The sequence below is a fragment of the Macaca thibetana genome, chromosome 1, assembly GCF_024542745.1.
Source record: "Macaca thibetana thibetana isolate TM-01 chromosome 1, ASM2454274v1, whole genome shotgun sequence".
Lineage (NCBI taxonomy): Eukaryota > Metazoa > Chordata > Mammalia > Primates > Cercopithecidae > Macaca > Macaca thibetana.
In genome coordinates this window covers 14,567,972-14,585,745 of record NC_065578.1, presented here as the reverse complement: position 1 = coordinate 14,585,745, position 17,774 = coordinate 14,567,972, and the positions used below count along the sequence as shown (strand labels likewise).

The following is a 17,774-nucleotide window of genomic DNA, read 5'->3' as shown; positions in this document are numbered from 1 at the left end:
CTCCTATTTATTTGTTTTAATAATAGAGATGGGGTAAAGACACATGCACACATATGTTTATTGTGGCACTATTCACAATAGCAAAGACTTGGAACCAACCCAAATGTCCATCAATGATAGACTGGATTAAGAAAATGTGGGAATTGAACAATGAGAACACTTGGACACAGGGCAGGGAACATCACACACCAGGGCCTTTCATGGGGTGGGGGACTGGGGGAGGGATAACATTAGGAGAAATACCTAATGTAAATGACAAGTTAATGGGTACAACAAACCAACGTGGCACATGTATACCTATACATGTGTGCACAGGTACCCTAGAACTTAAAGTATAATAAAATAATAATAATTTAAAAATAATAGAGATGATGGGGGTCTCACTATATTGCCCAGGCTGGTCTCGAACTCCTGGGCTCAAGTGATCCTCCTGCCTTGGCCTCCTAAAACCCTGGGATTACAGGCATGAGCCACTGTGTCAAGCCTACTCTCCTAATTTTAAAATCCTTCACCTGAGGTTCCACTGCACCATAGCCTGGAAAGTATTTCATTCTCAATGGCAATCAAATTATAGAGCAAGAGAGCCCAGAAATCACCCCTGCATAAGAACCAATCAGAGATCTTGCAATTCAAAAACGAGGCTAGTTGCTCTATATGAAAAATGTTGGCCGGGAGCAGTGGCTCACACCTATAATCCCAGGACTCTGGGAGGCGAAGGTGGGCACATCACCTGAGGTCAGGAGTTCAAGACCAGCCAGGCCAACATGGTGAAACCCCATCTCTACTAAATATATTAAAAACTAGCCGGGCGTGGTGGTGCGCACCTGTAATCCCAGCTACTTCAGAGGCTGAGACGGGAGAATCGCTTGAACTCAGGAGGCAGAGATTGCAGTGAGCTGAGACTGCACCATTGCACTCCAGCCTAGGAATCAGAGCAAGACTATGTCTCAAAAAAGAAAAAGAAAAATGCTGTTGGCCGGGAGTGGTGGCTCACACCTATAATCCCAGCACTTTGGGAGCCCAAGGCAGGAAGTTCACTTGAGCCCAGGAGTTCGAGACCAGCCAGGGCAACATAGCAAGACCCCCATCTCTACAAAATACTAAAAAATCAGCCAGGCCTGGTGGCACGCACCTGTAGTCCTAACTACTTGGGATGATGAGGCGGGAGGATTGCTTTAGCCCAGGAGCTTGAGGCTGCAGGGAGTTATGGTTGTGCACTGCAGCCTGGGTGACAGAGCAAGACTCTGTCTCTAAAAATAAATAAATAAATAAAAAGAAAAATGCCGTCCTTCAGCGATGTCTTAGAAGGGCAGTCAAAGCCCCTCGCCAGGAAGGGTGTGTGCCCAGACTGGGTGGCATCCTGGGTCTGGTAAAGTCCCCCAATGTGTGGAGCTGTCAGAAAGGGTTTATCTACTATGGGACTGCGTCGATCTTTAAGCAAGTTTGGTGAAATCAATGCCTCTTAACCATTCATTTGCCACTCAATACAGCAGCCAATTGCACAGGTTTCTTTGCCCACCTCCGAAATCACTTCTGCTGGAGAGCTGGTAGGCTCTCCACTTTACTGGCAGCGCTACTGAAAGATATGCAGGGGGTGACCAGCCTGGGCAACATGGCGAGACCCTGTCTCTACTAAATGTACAAAAAAAAAAAAAAAAAAAAATTAGCTGGGCATGATGGCATACTCCTGTAGTCCCAGCTACTTGGGAGGCAGAGGCTGCAGTGAGCTGTGACTGCACCACTGCATCCCAGGCTGGGTGACAGAGTGAGACCCTGTCTCAAGAAAAAGAAAGACATGCAGGGGGAAAGCTGGAAAAAAGCAGGTACTTGAATTACCTGTGGATTTCATTTTTCTGTGCTTTATTTGCGGTGTAGGAACAATGACAGCTGAAAGTGACTAGCCTACTTGAGCACAGATCTCTAGCATAACTGACAGAACATGGTTTCCAAAAGCAGCTAAATGCTTCCTCTTCCTGGAAGGGGAGTGTGCAAACCTCAAGGCACTATGATTCCTCTGGCTCAGAACTCAGCACAGGGATTGACTTCTTACAGAGGGACCGAGGACTGCTCTTGAGGTGGGGAGAAAACTGCTAAGAGGTTCTGCCGAGGGGCCCCTCAGTGAACACCAGAGACCTAGAAGCCAGCCAATGGCCTGAAAAACAGAGTGCACACGATTCTACTCCATTCTTCTTCTGCTGGGACGGAAGCAGGAGCTGGCAGAGACCCTGAGCTCTGTTTTCTGAGCTCTCCACACTCTGTTGTGTGTGGCACTGGTGGAGGAGAAGGGAGTTTTTCAAAGCCTCATTTTAACCAGGCTTTCAAAGCACGGAAGCTTCAGCTGGTGTGTTCATCTTTCACTTCCCTTTTCCTCTCCTGTGCCTACGCCACCACCTCATGAGTGCCTCCCCCACCCTACACCACCACCTCATGAGTGCCTCCCCCACCCTACACCACCACCTCATGAGTGCCTCCCCCACCCTACACCACCACCTCATGAGTGCCTCCCCCACCCTACACCACCACCTCATGAGTGCCTCCCCCACCCTACACCACCACCTCATGAGTGCCTCCCCCACCCTACACCACCACCTCATGAGTGCCTCCCCCACCCTACACCACCACCTCATGAGTGCCTCCCCCACCCTACACCACCACCTCATGAGTGCCTCCCCCACCCTACACCACCACCTCATGAGTGCCTCCCCTACCCTACACCACCACCTCATGAGTGCCTCCCCCACCCTACACCACCACCTCATGAGTGCCTCCCCCACCCTACGCCACCACCTCATGAGTGCCTCCCCCACCCTACACCACCACCTCATGAGTGCCTCCCCACCCTACGCCACCACCTCATGAGTGCCTCCCCCACCCTACGCCACCACCTCATGAGTGCCTCCCCCACCCTACGCCACCACCTCATGAGTGCCTCCCCCACCCTACGCCACCACCTCATGAGTGCCTCCCCCACCCTACGCCACCACCTCATGAGTGCCTCCCCCACCCTACGCCACCACCTCATGAGTGCCTCCCCCACCCTACGCCACCACCTCATGAGTGCCTCCCCCACCCTACGCCACCACCTCATGAGTGCCTCCCCCACCCTACGCCACCACCTCATGAGTGCCTCCCCCACCCTACAACACCACCTCATGAGTGCCTCCCCTACCCTACACCACCACCTCATGAGTGCCTCCATTACCCAGACAACCCAAGTATGACCAAGGGAAATGCTCACCCAGTCACTGTCTAAATCACAATGTTAGGCTGGGGGACCCTGGGGGGACTCTTGCTGCCATTCCAAGGCCCCTGCAATACAGTCAGATATTCTACAGGCTGAAAATGTAAATACAAGGCTAGAAAGCATGATAGACCTTCATGGATTACAAATCCCCACCATAATGGATAATAAAGGACATTAGGGAGGACTTGGGGCGTACACCTATCCCACTGCAATTTGTTTGATGTCTGTCTCCTCTTCCAGAATGTCTGCCCCACGGGGGAAGGAGCTTGGTAGGATTTGCTGTTGATTCCTATGACTAGAAGAGTGCTCAGCACGTAATACTCACTCAACAAATATTTGTGGCCAGGCGCAGCAGCTCACGCCTGTAATCCCAACACTTTGGGAGGCCGAGGTGGGTGGATCACCTGAGGTCAGGAGTTCGAGACCATCTTGACCAATATGATGAAACCCCATCTCTACTAAAAATACAAAAACTAGCCGGGCGTGGTGGCGGGTGCCTATAATCCCAGCTACTCGGGAGGCTGAGTTAGGAGAATTGCTTGAACCCAGGAGGTGGAGGTTGCAGTGAGCCGAGATTGCACCATTGCACTCCAAGTCTGGGCAACAAGAGCAAAACTCAGTCTCAAACAAAACAAAACAAAATTTTAAAAACCAAATATTTGTTAGATGGTTTTATGGAGGACTGGCCCCCAGACTGACCCATGGGGATGTGTTATCTGTTACTTCAAGACCAACACCATGGAGAAGGAAAAGGGTCAGAGAAATGGAAACAGCAAAAGCCAGAAAATGGTTCAAATTCCAGCCCTGCTCCTTGTGAGCTTAATAACCTCTGGCAGTTTATTTCTCTAAACTTCATTCCCTCATGTGTTAAACAGGCACCGGGCGAGTGCAGTGGCTCATGCCTGTAATCCCAGCACTTTGGGAAACCAAGGTGGAGAATGGCTTGAGCCCAGGAGTTTCAGAGCAGCCTAGGCAACATGGCAAAACTCCATCTCTACAAAAAAAAAAAAAAAAAAAGCAGAAAAAATTAGTTGGACATGGTGGTGCACACCTGTAGTACCAGCTACTCAGGAGGGCTGAGGTGGGGGGATTACTTGATCCTGGGAGGTCGAGGCTGCAGTGAGCCAAGATCACACCACTGCATTCCACCCTGGGTGACAGAGCGAGACCTTGTCTCCAAAAACAAACCCCAAAGCCGGGTGCGGTGGCTCACATCTGTAATCCCAGCGCTTTGGGAGGCCAAGGCGGGCGGATCACCTGAGTTGGAGACCAGCCTGGCCAACAGGGTGAAACCCCATCGCTACTAAAAATACAAAAATTAGCTGGGCATGGTGATGGGCATCTGTAATCCCAGCTACTCTGGAGGCTGAGGCAGGAGAACCGTTTGAACCTGGGAGGCAAAGTTTGCATTGAGCTGAGATGGTATCACTGCACTCCAGCCTGGGCAACAGAGCGAGACTCTGTCCAAAAAAACCTCAAAAAACCCAAAATGCCCCAATATCATGGGCACTGACCCAGGAAACGCATGTAAACATGCCAACTCTAGGGCCTGGCATGCAACAGGTGCCGAATAAACTAAATGTTAAAGATTCTTGTGGTTTTATTACTCCCCTTCCTCTCAACATGTTCAGGACTCTCATGCCTCAGTAGTCTGTGAACACCAAAAACAACTTGGGGCAGAAGTGTGAAAAATGAAGGTTGATTACCCTCAAAAATTAAGTTTAGGCCAGGCGTGGTGGCTCAAGCCTGTAGTTCCAGCACTTTGGGAGGCCGAGACGGGCAGATCACGGGGTCAGGAGATCAAGACCATCCTGGCTAACACGGTGAAACCCCGTCTCTACTAAAAAATACAGAAAAAACTAGCCAGGCGAGGTGGCGGGCGCCTGTAGTCCCAGCTACTCGGGAGGCTGAGGTAGGAGAATGGCGTGAACCCGGGGAGGCGGAGCTTGCAGTGAGCTGAGATCCGGCCACTGCACTCCAGCCTGGGCGACAGAGCAAGACTCCGTCTCAAAAAAAAAAAAAAAAAAAAAATTAAGTTTGGAGATTTTGTGTATTTCAAGCACTCATCAGTTCCTTCCTTGTTCTCGCATAATATTGGGGTTCTCAGAATCTGTTAGTTCCAACTGTTAAATACAGTTATCTGGGGAGGAAGGGAATTATAAGAAACTAATACCTTCTTCCTTATATATTTGTGCAATGTTTGTAGACACTTACAGGCAAAGGAGGAAAAGATAAATTACAAGTACACAGCATAAGGCCAGGTGCGGTGGCTCATGCCTGTAAGCCCAGGACTTTGGGAGGTCAAAGCAGGATCACTTGAAGTCAGGAGTTCAAGACCAGCCTGGCCAATATGATGAAACCCCGTCTCTACTAAAAAATACAAAAATTAGCCCAATGTGGTGGTGCCTGCCTGTAATCCCAGCTACTTGGGAGGCTGAGGCAGGAGAATCACTTGGACCCGGGAGGTGGAGGTTGCAGTGAGCCAAGATCACACCACTGCCCTCCAGCTTGGGCAATAGAGTGAGACTCTGTCTCAAAAAAACAAAACAAAACAAATACACAGCATGGAGGAGAATATCTGTACAGAGGGCCACCTGCTTCACTGGCAAGAGGTCAGGAGAAGCTCTCGGGACCCTGGATGGTTTCAATAACTGATAGATCAATGGCCTAAACTTGAATCTCCAGTGGAAAGGACTCTCCCAGAAATCATCCTTATTCACCTGCCTCAAATGGAAGTTCTAGGACGTCTGCACCTTGAATGAGCAACACCAAGGGGGATAGGGCTGGAAAGGAGACTTCACCCAAACCAACCGGCCCTGCTGCCTGATTTGGACTCTCAAGGAGGAGAGCTCGGGGCCCAGAGTTGCTCGTTCTCTATTGCACGGCAGTTTCCAGATCACAGGCCGAGAAACCTGTTTTTTTTTTTTTTTTTTTTTTCTGAGATGGAGTCTCGCTCTGTCGCTCAGGCTAGAGTGCAGTGGCACGATCTTGGCTCACTGCAACCTCCGCCTCCTAGGTTCAAGTGATTATCCTGCCTCAGCCGCCCGAGTAGCTGGGATTACATGCATGCACCACCATGCCCGGCTAATTTTTCTATTTTTAGTAGAGACGGGGGTTCACCATGTTGGTCAAGCTGGTCTCGAACTCCTGACCTCGTGATCCACCCACCTGGGTCTCCCAAAGTGCTGGGATTACAGGCGTGAGCCACCACGCCCGGCCAAGAAATCTGTTTTATCAATAGAGGTGGCAACCCAGAGAGCTTTTTGTCGTGAGAAAAGCTCTATTGCCTCCCTTGGACACAAGGGCACTGCCAGCTCCAGCAGCAACACACTCCTGCCGTGGTGGTGAATCCTGATGCCTGAGATGGGCACTGGAGAATCCTGAGGTAGGAATGACCCAGCCAGGAGCCCCACAGTCCCTGCAAATGCCAGCCTTCTTCTCCCCACAACAGTCACGAACTGAACACCAGCTCTTGCCTTTCCACATTAAGGCTTGTGTGGACCACTCTGCCTCTTACTCAACGTTTCCAGACCTAACATTTGTGTCAGCTGGCAGCAGATTTTTAGTTTTGCTGGGAATTTCTTTTCACACTAGGCTCCAGCTGGATGAGTTCTGAGGGAGAACCACAGGAATCACCACTGCTCCATCTGAAGCTCTGGAGTGCCAGCCATGATGGCAGAGTGACCACAGACAGTCAGCCCCATCTGAACAGACAGCCTGTTACTACCAGATGGCGACCTGTTTCTGTTAAACCCCAGGTGAGTTTCTGCCTGGCCTCAAATCATCACACAGGGCCTTTCAATCTGGATGGGCCTAAGCCATAGCCAATCCATGGAGAGAGCGAGCCCAGGGTGTTCTGTGATGGGATGGAAAGGACCACAGTGTCACAAGGTTTCTAACAGAAACCTGACGTCAGAGAAGCATTTCGTAAAAGGAGAACCATAAGTTAAAAGCAAACGGGCATGGGTCCGGGTGAGGTGGCTCATGCCTGTAATCCCAACAATTCAGGAGGCCGAGGCGGGCGGATCACTTGAGGCCAGGAGTTCGAGACCAGCCTGGCCAACATGGTGAAACCCCATCTCTACTAAAAATACAAAAATTAGCCAGGTGTGGTGGCAGGCACCTGTAATCCCAGCTACTCAGGAGGTTGAGGCAGGAGAACTGCTTGAACCCAGGAGGTGGAGGCTGCAGTGAGCCGAGATCGCGCCACTGCCCTCCAGCCTGGGCAAGGGAGAGAGACTCTGTCTCAAAAAAAAAAAAAAAAAATGTGGCTAGGCACAGTGGCTCATGCCTGTAATCCCAGCACTTTGGGAGGCCAAGGCAGGTGGATCACTTGAGGTCAGGAGTTCGAGACCAGCCTGACCAACATGGTGAAACCCCCATCTCTACTAAAAATACAAAATTAGCTGGGCATGGTGGTGCACGCCTATAATCCCAGCTACTTGGGAGGCTGAGGCAGGAGAAATGCTTGAACTAGGGAGAAGGAGGTTGCAGTGAGCTGGGATCGTGCCACCATGCTCCAGCCTGAGCAACAAGAGCAAAACTCCATTAAAAAAAAGAAAAAGTGAATGGGCATGGGCACAGTGGCTTGCACCTGTAACCCCACACTTTGGGAGGCTGAGGTGAGAGGAAGGCTTGAGGCCAGGAGCTCAACACCAGCCTGAGCAACACAGGGAAACCCGGTCCCCCCCCCACACACACAAAAACCGAAAAAAGTAAATGGGCAGGGCTCAGAAAAAGCAGTTATCACTTCTCCACTAGTATCTAATCCTGAGCCTGGGTGGAGTTACTCACGGGGTTAGGATCCCTCTGTGCACACCATGGTTTCCGAGTTAGGGACCTTCAGGTCCCTCCCAGGCCTCACCAGATAGCCTCTACTCTGGGAGAGAGGAAAGGAGCAGGGAAATAGCCACTGAGAATTTAGGACCTGGAGGAAGAAGAGGAAGAGGAGCAGGGAGAAGGCACACTGACCTTTAACACTTCAGTTTGTAAAGTGTGTGTGTAGATACTATTTTATGTAAATCTTTATCCTGGTGACTCAGGTCCTTAGGGATTTTGAGAACATTTAAAACTCTAAAACTCTTACGAGTTTTTCTGTAAAGCCAGAGAGAAACAAAACTATTGATCTAAACCAAATAGTCAATATAATTTTTACATCTATCTACCTACCAGTCCCTCTCCAGGAATGAGCTACCCCAGCAAATTTTTTTTTTCTTCCAAGACAGGGTCTCACTGTCACCCAAGCTGGAGTGTAATGGCATGATCCTGGCTCACTGCAGCCTCAACTTTATGGGCTCACGTGACCCTCCTGCTTCCGCCTCCTGAGGAGATGGGACTATAGGCATGTGCCACCATGCTCACCTAATTTTTTATTTTTATTTTTGTAGAGACGGGGTCTCATTATGTTGCACCGGCTGGTCTTGAATTCCTGGACTCAAGTGATCCTCCCACCTCAGCCCCCCAAAGTGCTGGGATTATAGTCGTGAGCCACTATGCCCACCACCTCCCCTCTCCACCCCCAGCTAATTGTTATGTACTTGCAGATCTAACCTATCTCAGGAGTAGAAAAATGAGAAAAAGTTCACCATCCAAGGCAGCCTTTTCAACTGCACAGACAGGGTGGGCTGAACAACAGCTGTGGCTCATTCACCAGAGCCAGTAAATCCCGATCCCAGCTGGGGACTGGGAGACTCCTGCTCAAGGCAGTGTGCCTGGCCGGAAATAGAACTTCACTCAGAGCCGACGCGGTGGGGCACTGTCTGTCCAAACCGAAGTGGGTGGGAGACTGAGGCCAGAGAAGGTTGTCAGGACCCAGGAACTGAGCAATGGTTACCCTATTACAATTCACTTACCCCTTTAAAGGGTGGGAGAACGGGGCAATTACTTTTCATTTTATATAATTCTGAGCTATTTGTGTGTTTTTAAAAACAACTACTTATTTTCTTAGAATAATTTTACGGCCAAGTGCAGTGGCTCATGCCTGTAATCCTAGTACGCAGGCCGAGGTGGGAGGATCACATGAGCTCAGGAGTTCGAGACCAGCCTGGGCAACATAGTGAGACCTTGTCTCCACAAAAAAATAAAATAAAAATTAGCTGGATGGACGTGGTGGCCTACGTCTGTAGTCCCAGCTACTCAGGTGGCTGAGGTGGGAGAATCGCTTGATCCCAGGAGTTGAAGGCTGCAGTGAGCCATGATGGTGCCACCGTACTCCAGCGTGGGCCACAGAGTGAAACCCTATCTCAAACAAACACACACACACAAAGAATCATTTTGCATTCTCTTACCCTACTCGGTGTCCCTTGCAGGTTACAATGTCATTGCCTTAGGGAATCTTCCCTGATCATCTCCAAAGCAAACTTCCCTGCCAGTTCTTTATCATATTGCTTGAATGCCTTCATAACGTTTACCATGATCTGAAATCATCTCTGTATATGTCTACGAATTTATCACCCTTCTTCTTCTTCTAGAATGTCAGCTCCATGAGGGCAGACACTCATCTGCCTGTTCATAAGAACCTTCCTAGGGCCTATGATGGTGAGGTCCTAAGAAAGGTGCTTACTAAATAGTTTTGAATAACTGAATACACATGATGGGATTTACAAGTGTCCACATTCACTCCGCAAGCCTAATATAACGTGCAAAAACACAGCTACAATAGAGATTTGGTTAACTATAGGACTGGTTGCACCAACTTCTCTAGAAGTAATCCCTGGCCTACCTTGGCAAGGACTTTTTCATATGAACACATGCTGCATATGTGAAATACTGCCTGTGGGCTAAATCCAGCCTGCTACCTATTTTTGTAAATAAAGTTTTTGGAACAAAGCCACACTCATCCACATTTGGTTGCTTTTGAGCAGAACTGAGCAGTTTCAACAAAGACTATACGGCCTGAAAATATTTACCATGTGGCCTTTTAAGAAAAAGTTTGAGCTTCAAGAAACAGAGCAGTGTAGTATAAGACTCTCACTGAAGCCGGAGGCAGTGGCTCACGTCTGTACTTTGGGAGGCCAAGGTGGGTGTATCACTTGACACTGGGAGTTTGAGACCAGCCTGGCCAACATGGTGAAACCTTGTCTCTACTCAAAATACAAAAATTAGCAGAGTGTGGTGGTCTGTGCCTGTAATCCCAGCTACTCGGAAGGTTGAGGCATGAGAATTTCTTGAACCTGGGAGGAGGGGGTTGCAGTGAGTCAAGATCATGTCACTGTACTCCAGTCTGGGCGACAGAGCAAGACTATCAAAAAAAACCAAAACCAAACAAACAAACAAAAAACACTCGGCTGGGCGCGGTGGCTCATGTCTGTAATCCCAGCACTTTGGGAGGCCGAGGCAGGCAAAATCGCCTGAGGTAGAGAGTTTGAGGCCAGCCTGGCCAACATGGCAAAACTCCATTTCTACTAAAAATACAAAATCAGCCGGGCTTAGTGGCGCATGCCTGTAATCCCAGATACTGGAGAGGCTGAGGCTCAAGAATCACTTGAACTTGGGAGGCGGAGGTTGCAGTGAGCTGAGATCGTGCCACTGCACTCCAGCCTGGGCAACAAGAGCAAAATTCCGTCTCAAAAAAAAAAAAAAAAAAAAAAAAACCAACACTCACTGAAGACTGCACAAGGGGGAACTGCAGAGTCCACAGAGACACTTGCAAGTAGTAATGGTGGCTTGGCTTTTACTTAGGCCTCACTGTAAGCAAGGTATTGTGCTAAGTGCTGTAAGGGTGTTCTCTCATATAATCGAATTATCATTATAACATTAGTAGTAGGTTCTCACTGCTGATGCAAACAGTGGTCCAGTCATCTTCCAGGATTGAGATGGTCAGTGACAAACCCGGAAGTCAAACCCAGGCCCAAGTCTGCATACCTCTGAAGCCTGCATTTGTGTCCGCTAGGCTACATGGCTTCCACAGAAAGCACTTTCCAGCTGCATCTTGCAGAACCCTTGGCAATCTTAAGACAGGTCCGTCTTAAGACAGGTCACGCCTGTCCTGGGAAGACCATCTGGAGGGCCCCACTTCCTTGGGAATGCCTCTAGGCTGTTTCTTCTATCTTGAATGCCTGCTTCTTCTCTTTCTCTGAACTCTATCAGTATTTCTTTTTTTTTTTAAGATGAGTTTCGCTCTTGTTGCCCAGGCTGGAGTGCAATCGTGTGATCTCAGCTCACCGCAACCTCTGCCTCCCAGGTTTAAGTGATTCTCCTGCCTCAGCCTCCCGAGTAGCTAGGATTACAGGTATGCGCCACCACGCCTAGCTAATTTTGTATTTTTAATAAAGATGGGGTTTCTCCATGTTGGTCAGGCTGGTCTTGATCTCCCGACCTCAGGTGATCCGCCCACCTTGGCCTCCCAAAGTGCTGGGATTACAGGCGTGAGCCAGCGTGCCTGACCAGGAGGCTGCTTCTTATGGCATATAGTCTTTGCTCATTCTGCAGGCATACACAGCAGACACACCTGCTCCTCAAAAGCAGAACTTGGGAAAATCACTGCCTGCCTTCCCTCCTCTGGAGAAGATGTTATTTAGTAGAATCACATGCGGATTCAAAAATGCCAAAGCTGTCGTTGACTTGGACATTTCTCTTTAACTATTAACAAATCAGCAACCATTTATTGGCAGCATCTTGGATGTTTCTGCTACTAGCTCCCTTTCGAGAACTGAATACGGAATTGAATTTGCTTTCTATTGTTATCATTTCCTTTTTTTTTTTTTTTTTTTTTGAGACAGAGTCTCCCTCTGTCACCCATGCTGGAGTGTAGTGGCGTGATCTCAGTTCACTGCAACCTCCACCTCCACGGTTCAAGTGCTTCTCTGCCTCAGCCTCCCAAGTAGCTGGGACTACACGCATGCACCACCACGCCTGGCTAATTTCTGTATTTTTGGTAGAGATGGGGTTTCATCATGTTGGCCAGGCTGGTCTCGAACGTCTGGCCTCAAGTTATCCGTCCACCTTGGCCTCCCAAAGTGCTGGGATTACAGGCGTGAGCCACCATGCCCGGCCTGTGTTATCACTTTCATTTAATCATGTTAATTATTAAACTCTCCAGTTCTCTCTAACTCCCAGAAATTCTGTGTCCATATCAGAACACAGGTTGCCTTGGATTCAGATGGATTAATAGCTGTTTCACCTGTCTAGTGTTATAATGGGTATTCACCATCACAAAATCTAAGCGTGAAAATAGCTGAACTCAACAATACTCCTTGGGGATAGTGGTTGCTTTGAGGGTGTAGTTTCTGGGAGGGGGAACGAGGGGGCTTTCTGGGATAATGGTCATGTTCTGTTTCTTGGTCAGGGTGCTGGATATGCAGGTGTTTTCACTTGTGAGAACTCATTAAGTGAGCTGTCCACTCAGGACCTGTGCACTTTTCTGCAGGCATGCTTCATTTTCACAAAAAGTTCTAAAATACTCTTTGCAAACATAGAAATACACAACGGAGCTTTCCTTGCAGAAATAACGCATCTCATTTTTTTTCATGTAAAATCCTTATAAAAGGACCAGTAAGACCATTTACTGGTGGTAGGATGGAAGAAAAAAGGCAAAGCAACTCTCAAGGTGTTATATAAACACATTTAGGTGAGACAGGTATTCAAGGACAAATCTGACCCCAAGACTGCTGTCCTCAATGTTTACTGCTGGGGCCAAACTAACAGGTTCCTAGTAAAGCAGACAGTCTGATTCAGAAAACCAAATGTAATTTATGATGCAAGAATCATATCACAGTTGTCTCAAACAAAGACACAGAGGAAGTGGCTACCAAGAACAAATGGTGTTGTAGAACGACCTTTAGGTGGCGAGGCACTTGAGCCATCTTCAAGCCTTGTAAAATTGAGGAATGGGCTCTTCCACAAAGAAAAAATCTACCAGTTAGGACTGGGTCAGACCGGGCGCGGTGGCTCAAGCCTGTAATCCCAGCACTTTGGGAGGCCGAGACGGGCGGATCACGAGGTCAGGAGATCCAGACCATCCTGGCTAACACGGTGAAACCCCGTCTCTACTAAAAAAAATACAAAAAAACTAGCCGGGCGAGGTGGCGGGCGCCTGTAGTCCCAGCTACTCGGGAGGCTGAGGCAGGAGAATAGCGTGAACCCAGGAGGCGGAGCTTGCAGTGACCTGAGATCGCGCCACTGCACTCCAGCCTGGGCGACAGAGCGAGACTCCCTCTCAAAAAAAAAAAAAAAAAAAAAAAAGACTGGGTCAGGATCCATGCTAAACACTCTACATATGTTTATTAAAACTTCACCACGCCTGTAATCCCAGCACTTTGAGAGGCTGAGGCAGGCGGATCACAAGGTGGGAGATGGAGACCATCCTGGCTAACATGGTGAAACCCCGTCTCTACTAAAAATACAAAAAAATGGCCGGGCGCGGTGGCTCAAGCCTGTAATCCCAGCACTTTGGGAGGCCGAGACGGGCGGATCACGAGGTCAGGAGATCGAGACCATCCTGGCTAACACGGTGAAACCCCGTCTCTACTAAAAAGTACAAAAAACTAGCTGGGCGAGGTGGCGGGCGCCTGTAGTCCCAGCTACTCAGGAGGCTGAGCCAGGAGAATGGCGTAAACCCGGGAGGCGGAGCTTGCAGTGAGCAGAGATCCGGCCACCGCACTCCAGCCTGGGTGACAGAGCGAGACTCCGTCTCAAAAATAAATAAATAAATAAAAATACAAAAAAATTAGCCGGGTGTGGTGGCGGGCGCCTGTAGTCCCAGCTACTCCGGAGGCTGAGGTAGGAGAGTGGCGTGAACCCGGGAGGCGGAGCCTACAGTAAGCTGAGATCGCGCCACTGCACTCCAGCCTGGGCAACAAAGTGAGACTTCATCTCAAAAAAAAAAAAAAAAAAAAAATCACAACACAGCCCGGCCAATATGGTGAAATCCCGTCTCTGCAAAAACACAAAAATTAGTCGGGCGCGGTGGCTCACACCTGTAATCCCAGCACTTTGGGAGGCCAAGGCAGGCAGATCACTTGAGTTCAGGAGTTCCAAGACCAGCCTGGCCAACATGGTGAAACTCCATCTCCACTAAAAACACAAAAATTAGCCAGGCAAGGTGGCGCACGCCTGTAATCCCAAGCTACCCAGGAGGCCGAAGCAGGAGAATCGCTTGAACCTGGGAGGTAGAGGTTGTAGTGAGCTGAGATCACACCACTGGAGATCACACCTCCAGCCTAGGAAAGAGAGCAAGACACTGTCTCAAAAACAAACAAAACAACAACAACAAAAAACACTTCACAACAACCCTAATTTTATCCCTGCTTTATAGATGAAGAAACTGGGGCATGGAGAGGTTAATAAGCCTGACCAAGGTTACAGGGTTATTAATATGGCAGGGTGGGGATTCAATCGGGCAGCTAGACTCCAGAATCCATTCTCCTAACGATGATGCTGACCATGGCTTTGGTTGTGATACACCCAGGGATGGGTTTGCAGTTTCTAGTGTGTGACATTTTCTGGGGTGCATTCCAGCTCAATAAAGTGTCCTTGTCCAAACACCTAAAATTATATGCATCTTAGCAAACACACCTAACTCTCATAAGTGACAGCCTGATTTACAGAGTGAATCTCTGCCTTCAAAAGACTCATGCTTATACATGTGACTGGGTGCTCCATGTCTACCACCTCTCCATCACGGACTTTCTCCATTCATTTGTTTGAAATAAAAAGACAAATGCCGGGCCTACCTGAAGCCACAATCAGCCCAGATTAGATTAGAAAGGTCACCTGTGTTCCTTTCTCTTCCATTAGGAAAGATGTATTGTTTCTCAACAAAGTATTTGCTCATCCTGCCCTCCTTGAGTAAGCAAAAATCATACCACATTACATTAGCAAAGCTCAGTAAAACTACGTAAAACTCTTGTATCTCAGCAATGTTACTTTAGTTGTGCTTTTAAACGAACGTTTTTAGTAAGGGCAATTTGAGAATCTGTTTTATTTTTAAGTCACATTTATCTTTATAAAAGGTAAAATAGCTTGCCTGTGTTGCTTTTGAGGAGAAGTGGGAAAACAGACAATTATTTCAATATGATGGTTGATCTAATTATCTTCATTTTGCTTCTTCAAGTAAAATAAGCTGCTGAGTCCCTCACCCAAGCCATTTTCTTTTTCTTTTTCTTTTTTTTTTTTTTTCAGTTTCTGAGACTATCTGGTGAGCCAGGAATTCAAATTACAGAGGGGGGGGAGAGAGAGGGGGGAGAGAGAGAGAGAGAGAGAGAGAGAGAGAGAGAGAGAGAGAGAGAGAGAGAGAGAGAGAAATCCATTCTGATTTGGCCATTGAGGTTTTCAGTGAAGATGGATTCTTTTAAAATTATTATTATTTTATTTTTACATCCAGCCCAACAATGTCAGAATATGGATTCTACCTTCTAGCACGAGACCCTTTTGCGGATATGCCAACTTCATCACAAATACATGCCCTTGACAGGTATGTACTCATTTCTACCTGGAATTGGGACAGTGATGTTTACTGCGGCAAGCCCCACAGCAAGGTGTCTGTGGTGTCACCCGGTTCCTCGGTTCCGCATCCAAAATGCAATCCCCAGGTACTTCAGCTTCTTATAATCAAAGCCCCCAGTGAACCTCTTCAAAGCTACCATCCTTGAGCAAGATTATTCAGGGGACTTCCCAGGAGCAGAGGCAATGTCGCCAGGACCCAAGCCCGGGGAAAGTTAAGTTGCTTGTCACTGGTCTCCACCCTGACTGCCAGACCCTGGGCGACGCCAGCCTCGCAGTGGGACCCGGGGATGCAGCGGATTCCGCAGGAAGCTGCATAGGGCTCCTTCAGGAGCTGCCGGGGGCGCCGCTGCCCCAGTGGGGGACCGGAGGGTCGCTGACCCCTCTCCGGGAGGGCAGGGCCCCGGGCCAGGTTTGGGGAAGCTCCGAGGATGCTGACCTAACTTTGTTCTTTAAAAATAGCTCCGAGGCCGCGGCGCTCACGTGAGCGGCCCCGCTTCCCCTCCACCGGCCCGGTGCTCCCGGCCGCTCGTCGCCCCCCGGGTCGCGGAGGGGAAGGGCGGGGGGCCCGAGTCCCGGCGGCAGGAGGGACCCCGGCCCGGGCAAGCGCCGACGGAGGGCGTTGGGGGAGCGGCGGGGAAGGGGACCCGGCCGGGAGGGAGGCCGGCCGCGCTCACCTTCTTCACCGACAGCGAGATGTTCTCCAGGATCCGGTCCTTCACCTCCCGCGGCTCCATGGCGCTGCCACCGTCGCCGCCGCTGCCGCCGCCCCGCCGCCTCTTCCCGCGCCGGGGGCCGGGGGCCGCCGCCAACCGCTGCCGCCGGCCGTACGGGGGCTCCGTCGTGCCGGCCGCGGGGCCCGGCGCCCGCCGCCCGGCCCTCGCCTCGCCCGGGCCCTCGCTCCACCGCGGCCCGGCGGCTCCGGAGCGCGGCCGGCGGGGAAGGAGGCCGCGGGCTGTGCGCGGCGGCGGCGGCAGGAACTGATGTCAGGCGGGGCGGCGCCAGGGCCCGCCTGCGCCTGGGGACTCCGGGGACCCGGAGACCCGCACAGACCCTGGGCGCGGCCCTCCCCAGAGACCCCGAGACCCGCCCCCAGCCCTTCTCAGGCCACAGACTCTCCCCGGGTCCCCAGAGACACCCTCAGACCCCAGGGACTCCGGAGATCTCGTGCCGGGGACCCCGGCCCTCCTCAGAGACCCTCCCCAAGCCCTCCTCAGCCCACAGATTCCCTCAGGGACCCCAGAGACACTCTCAGACCCCAGGGACTCAGGAGACCCCGACCCCACCTGCCCAGGACACCGACCCTCCCCACCAGCCCTCCTCAGGCCATAGACTACCCCCCCGGGACCTCAGAGACACTCTCAGATTCCAGGGACTCCGGAGACCCCAGTCCCACCTGCTGGGGACCCCCACAGACCCTGGGCCCCCAGCCCTCCTCAGCAACCCCCACAGACCCCGAGGCGCTGGCCCGCCTCAGAAACCCCGAGACCCTCCCCACAGCCCTCCTCAGCCCACAGGCTCCCGCCTCAAAACCCCGAAGACTTCCACAGCCCCAAGGACTCTGGAGACTCCGACCCCACAGGCCAGAGACCTCCACAGACCCCGAGACCCTGGCCCTCCTCAGAGACTCCAGAGACACCCACAGACCCTGGGCCCCCTCCTGCCGGTCCTCTTTAGTCCACAGACCCTCCTCCCTCGCGGGGGGCCCCACCCCTCCTCGGAGACCCCAGTGCACCTCACTAACTCTGGCCAGGGACCCCGAGACCCTCTCAGCCCACAAGCCCCACTTATCTTCCTCCCCTTCCTCAGCCCAGCCATCCCCTCAATGCGCAGACCCAGGACCCCTGGCTTTGGCAGCCTGAAGGACCCAGCACCCCCACCGGGTCAGCCTAGACTCCAGCCCCCAGCCCTCCCCAGCCTCTCCCCTCCTCAGTGCCTCAACTTAAAGGCCCAGTCTTACGTTTGAGGCCCCTGGTGCTCCTCCCCACCCCCTAAACACACCCTCTTCACCTTCAGCCCCAACACGGTTCCCACTCCTTATCCTTATCCCTCTTCTTCAGCCCCACATATCGCGAGGGCCTCAACTCCC

At 50.9% G+C, this 17,774-nt stretch overlaps 1 protein-coding gene across 2 annotated transcripts in view; it reads right to left on the bottom strand.

Annotated features, from left to right (window-relative positions):
- Window positions 1-16,439, bottom strand: part of PLEKHM2 (pleckstrin homology and RUN domain containing M2) — a 50,826-nt gene extending 34,387 nt beyond the window's left edge. For both annotated transcript variants that reach the window (XM_050789623.1, XM_050789631.1), the window contains exon 1: window positions 16,363-16,439. In XM_050789623.1, the coding sequence (XP_050645580.1) occupies window positions 16,363-16,422 (60 nt within the window). In that variant the 5' untranslated portion in view covers window positions 16,423-16,439. The remainder of the gene's footprint in view (window positions 1-16,362) is intronic.
- Window positions 16,440-17,774: the final 1,335 nt, after the last annotated feature.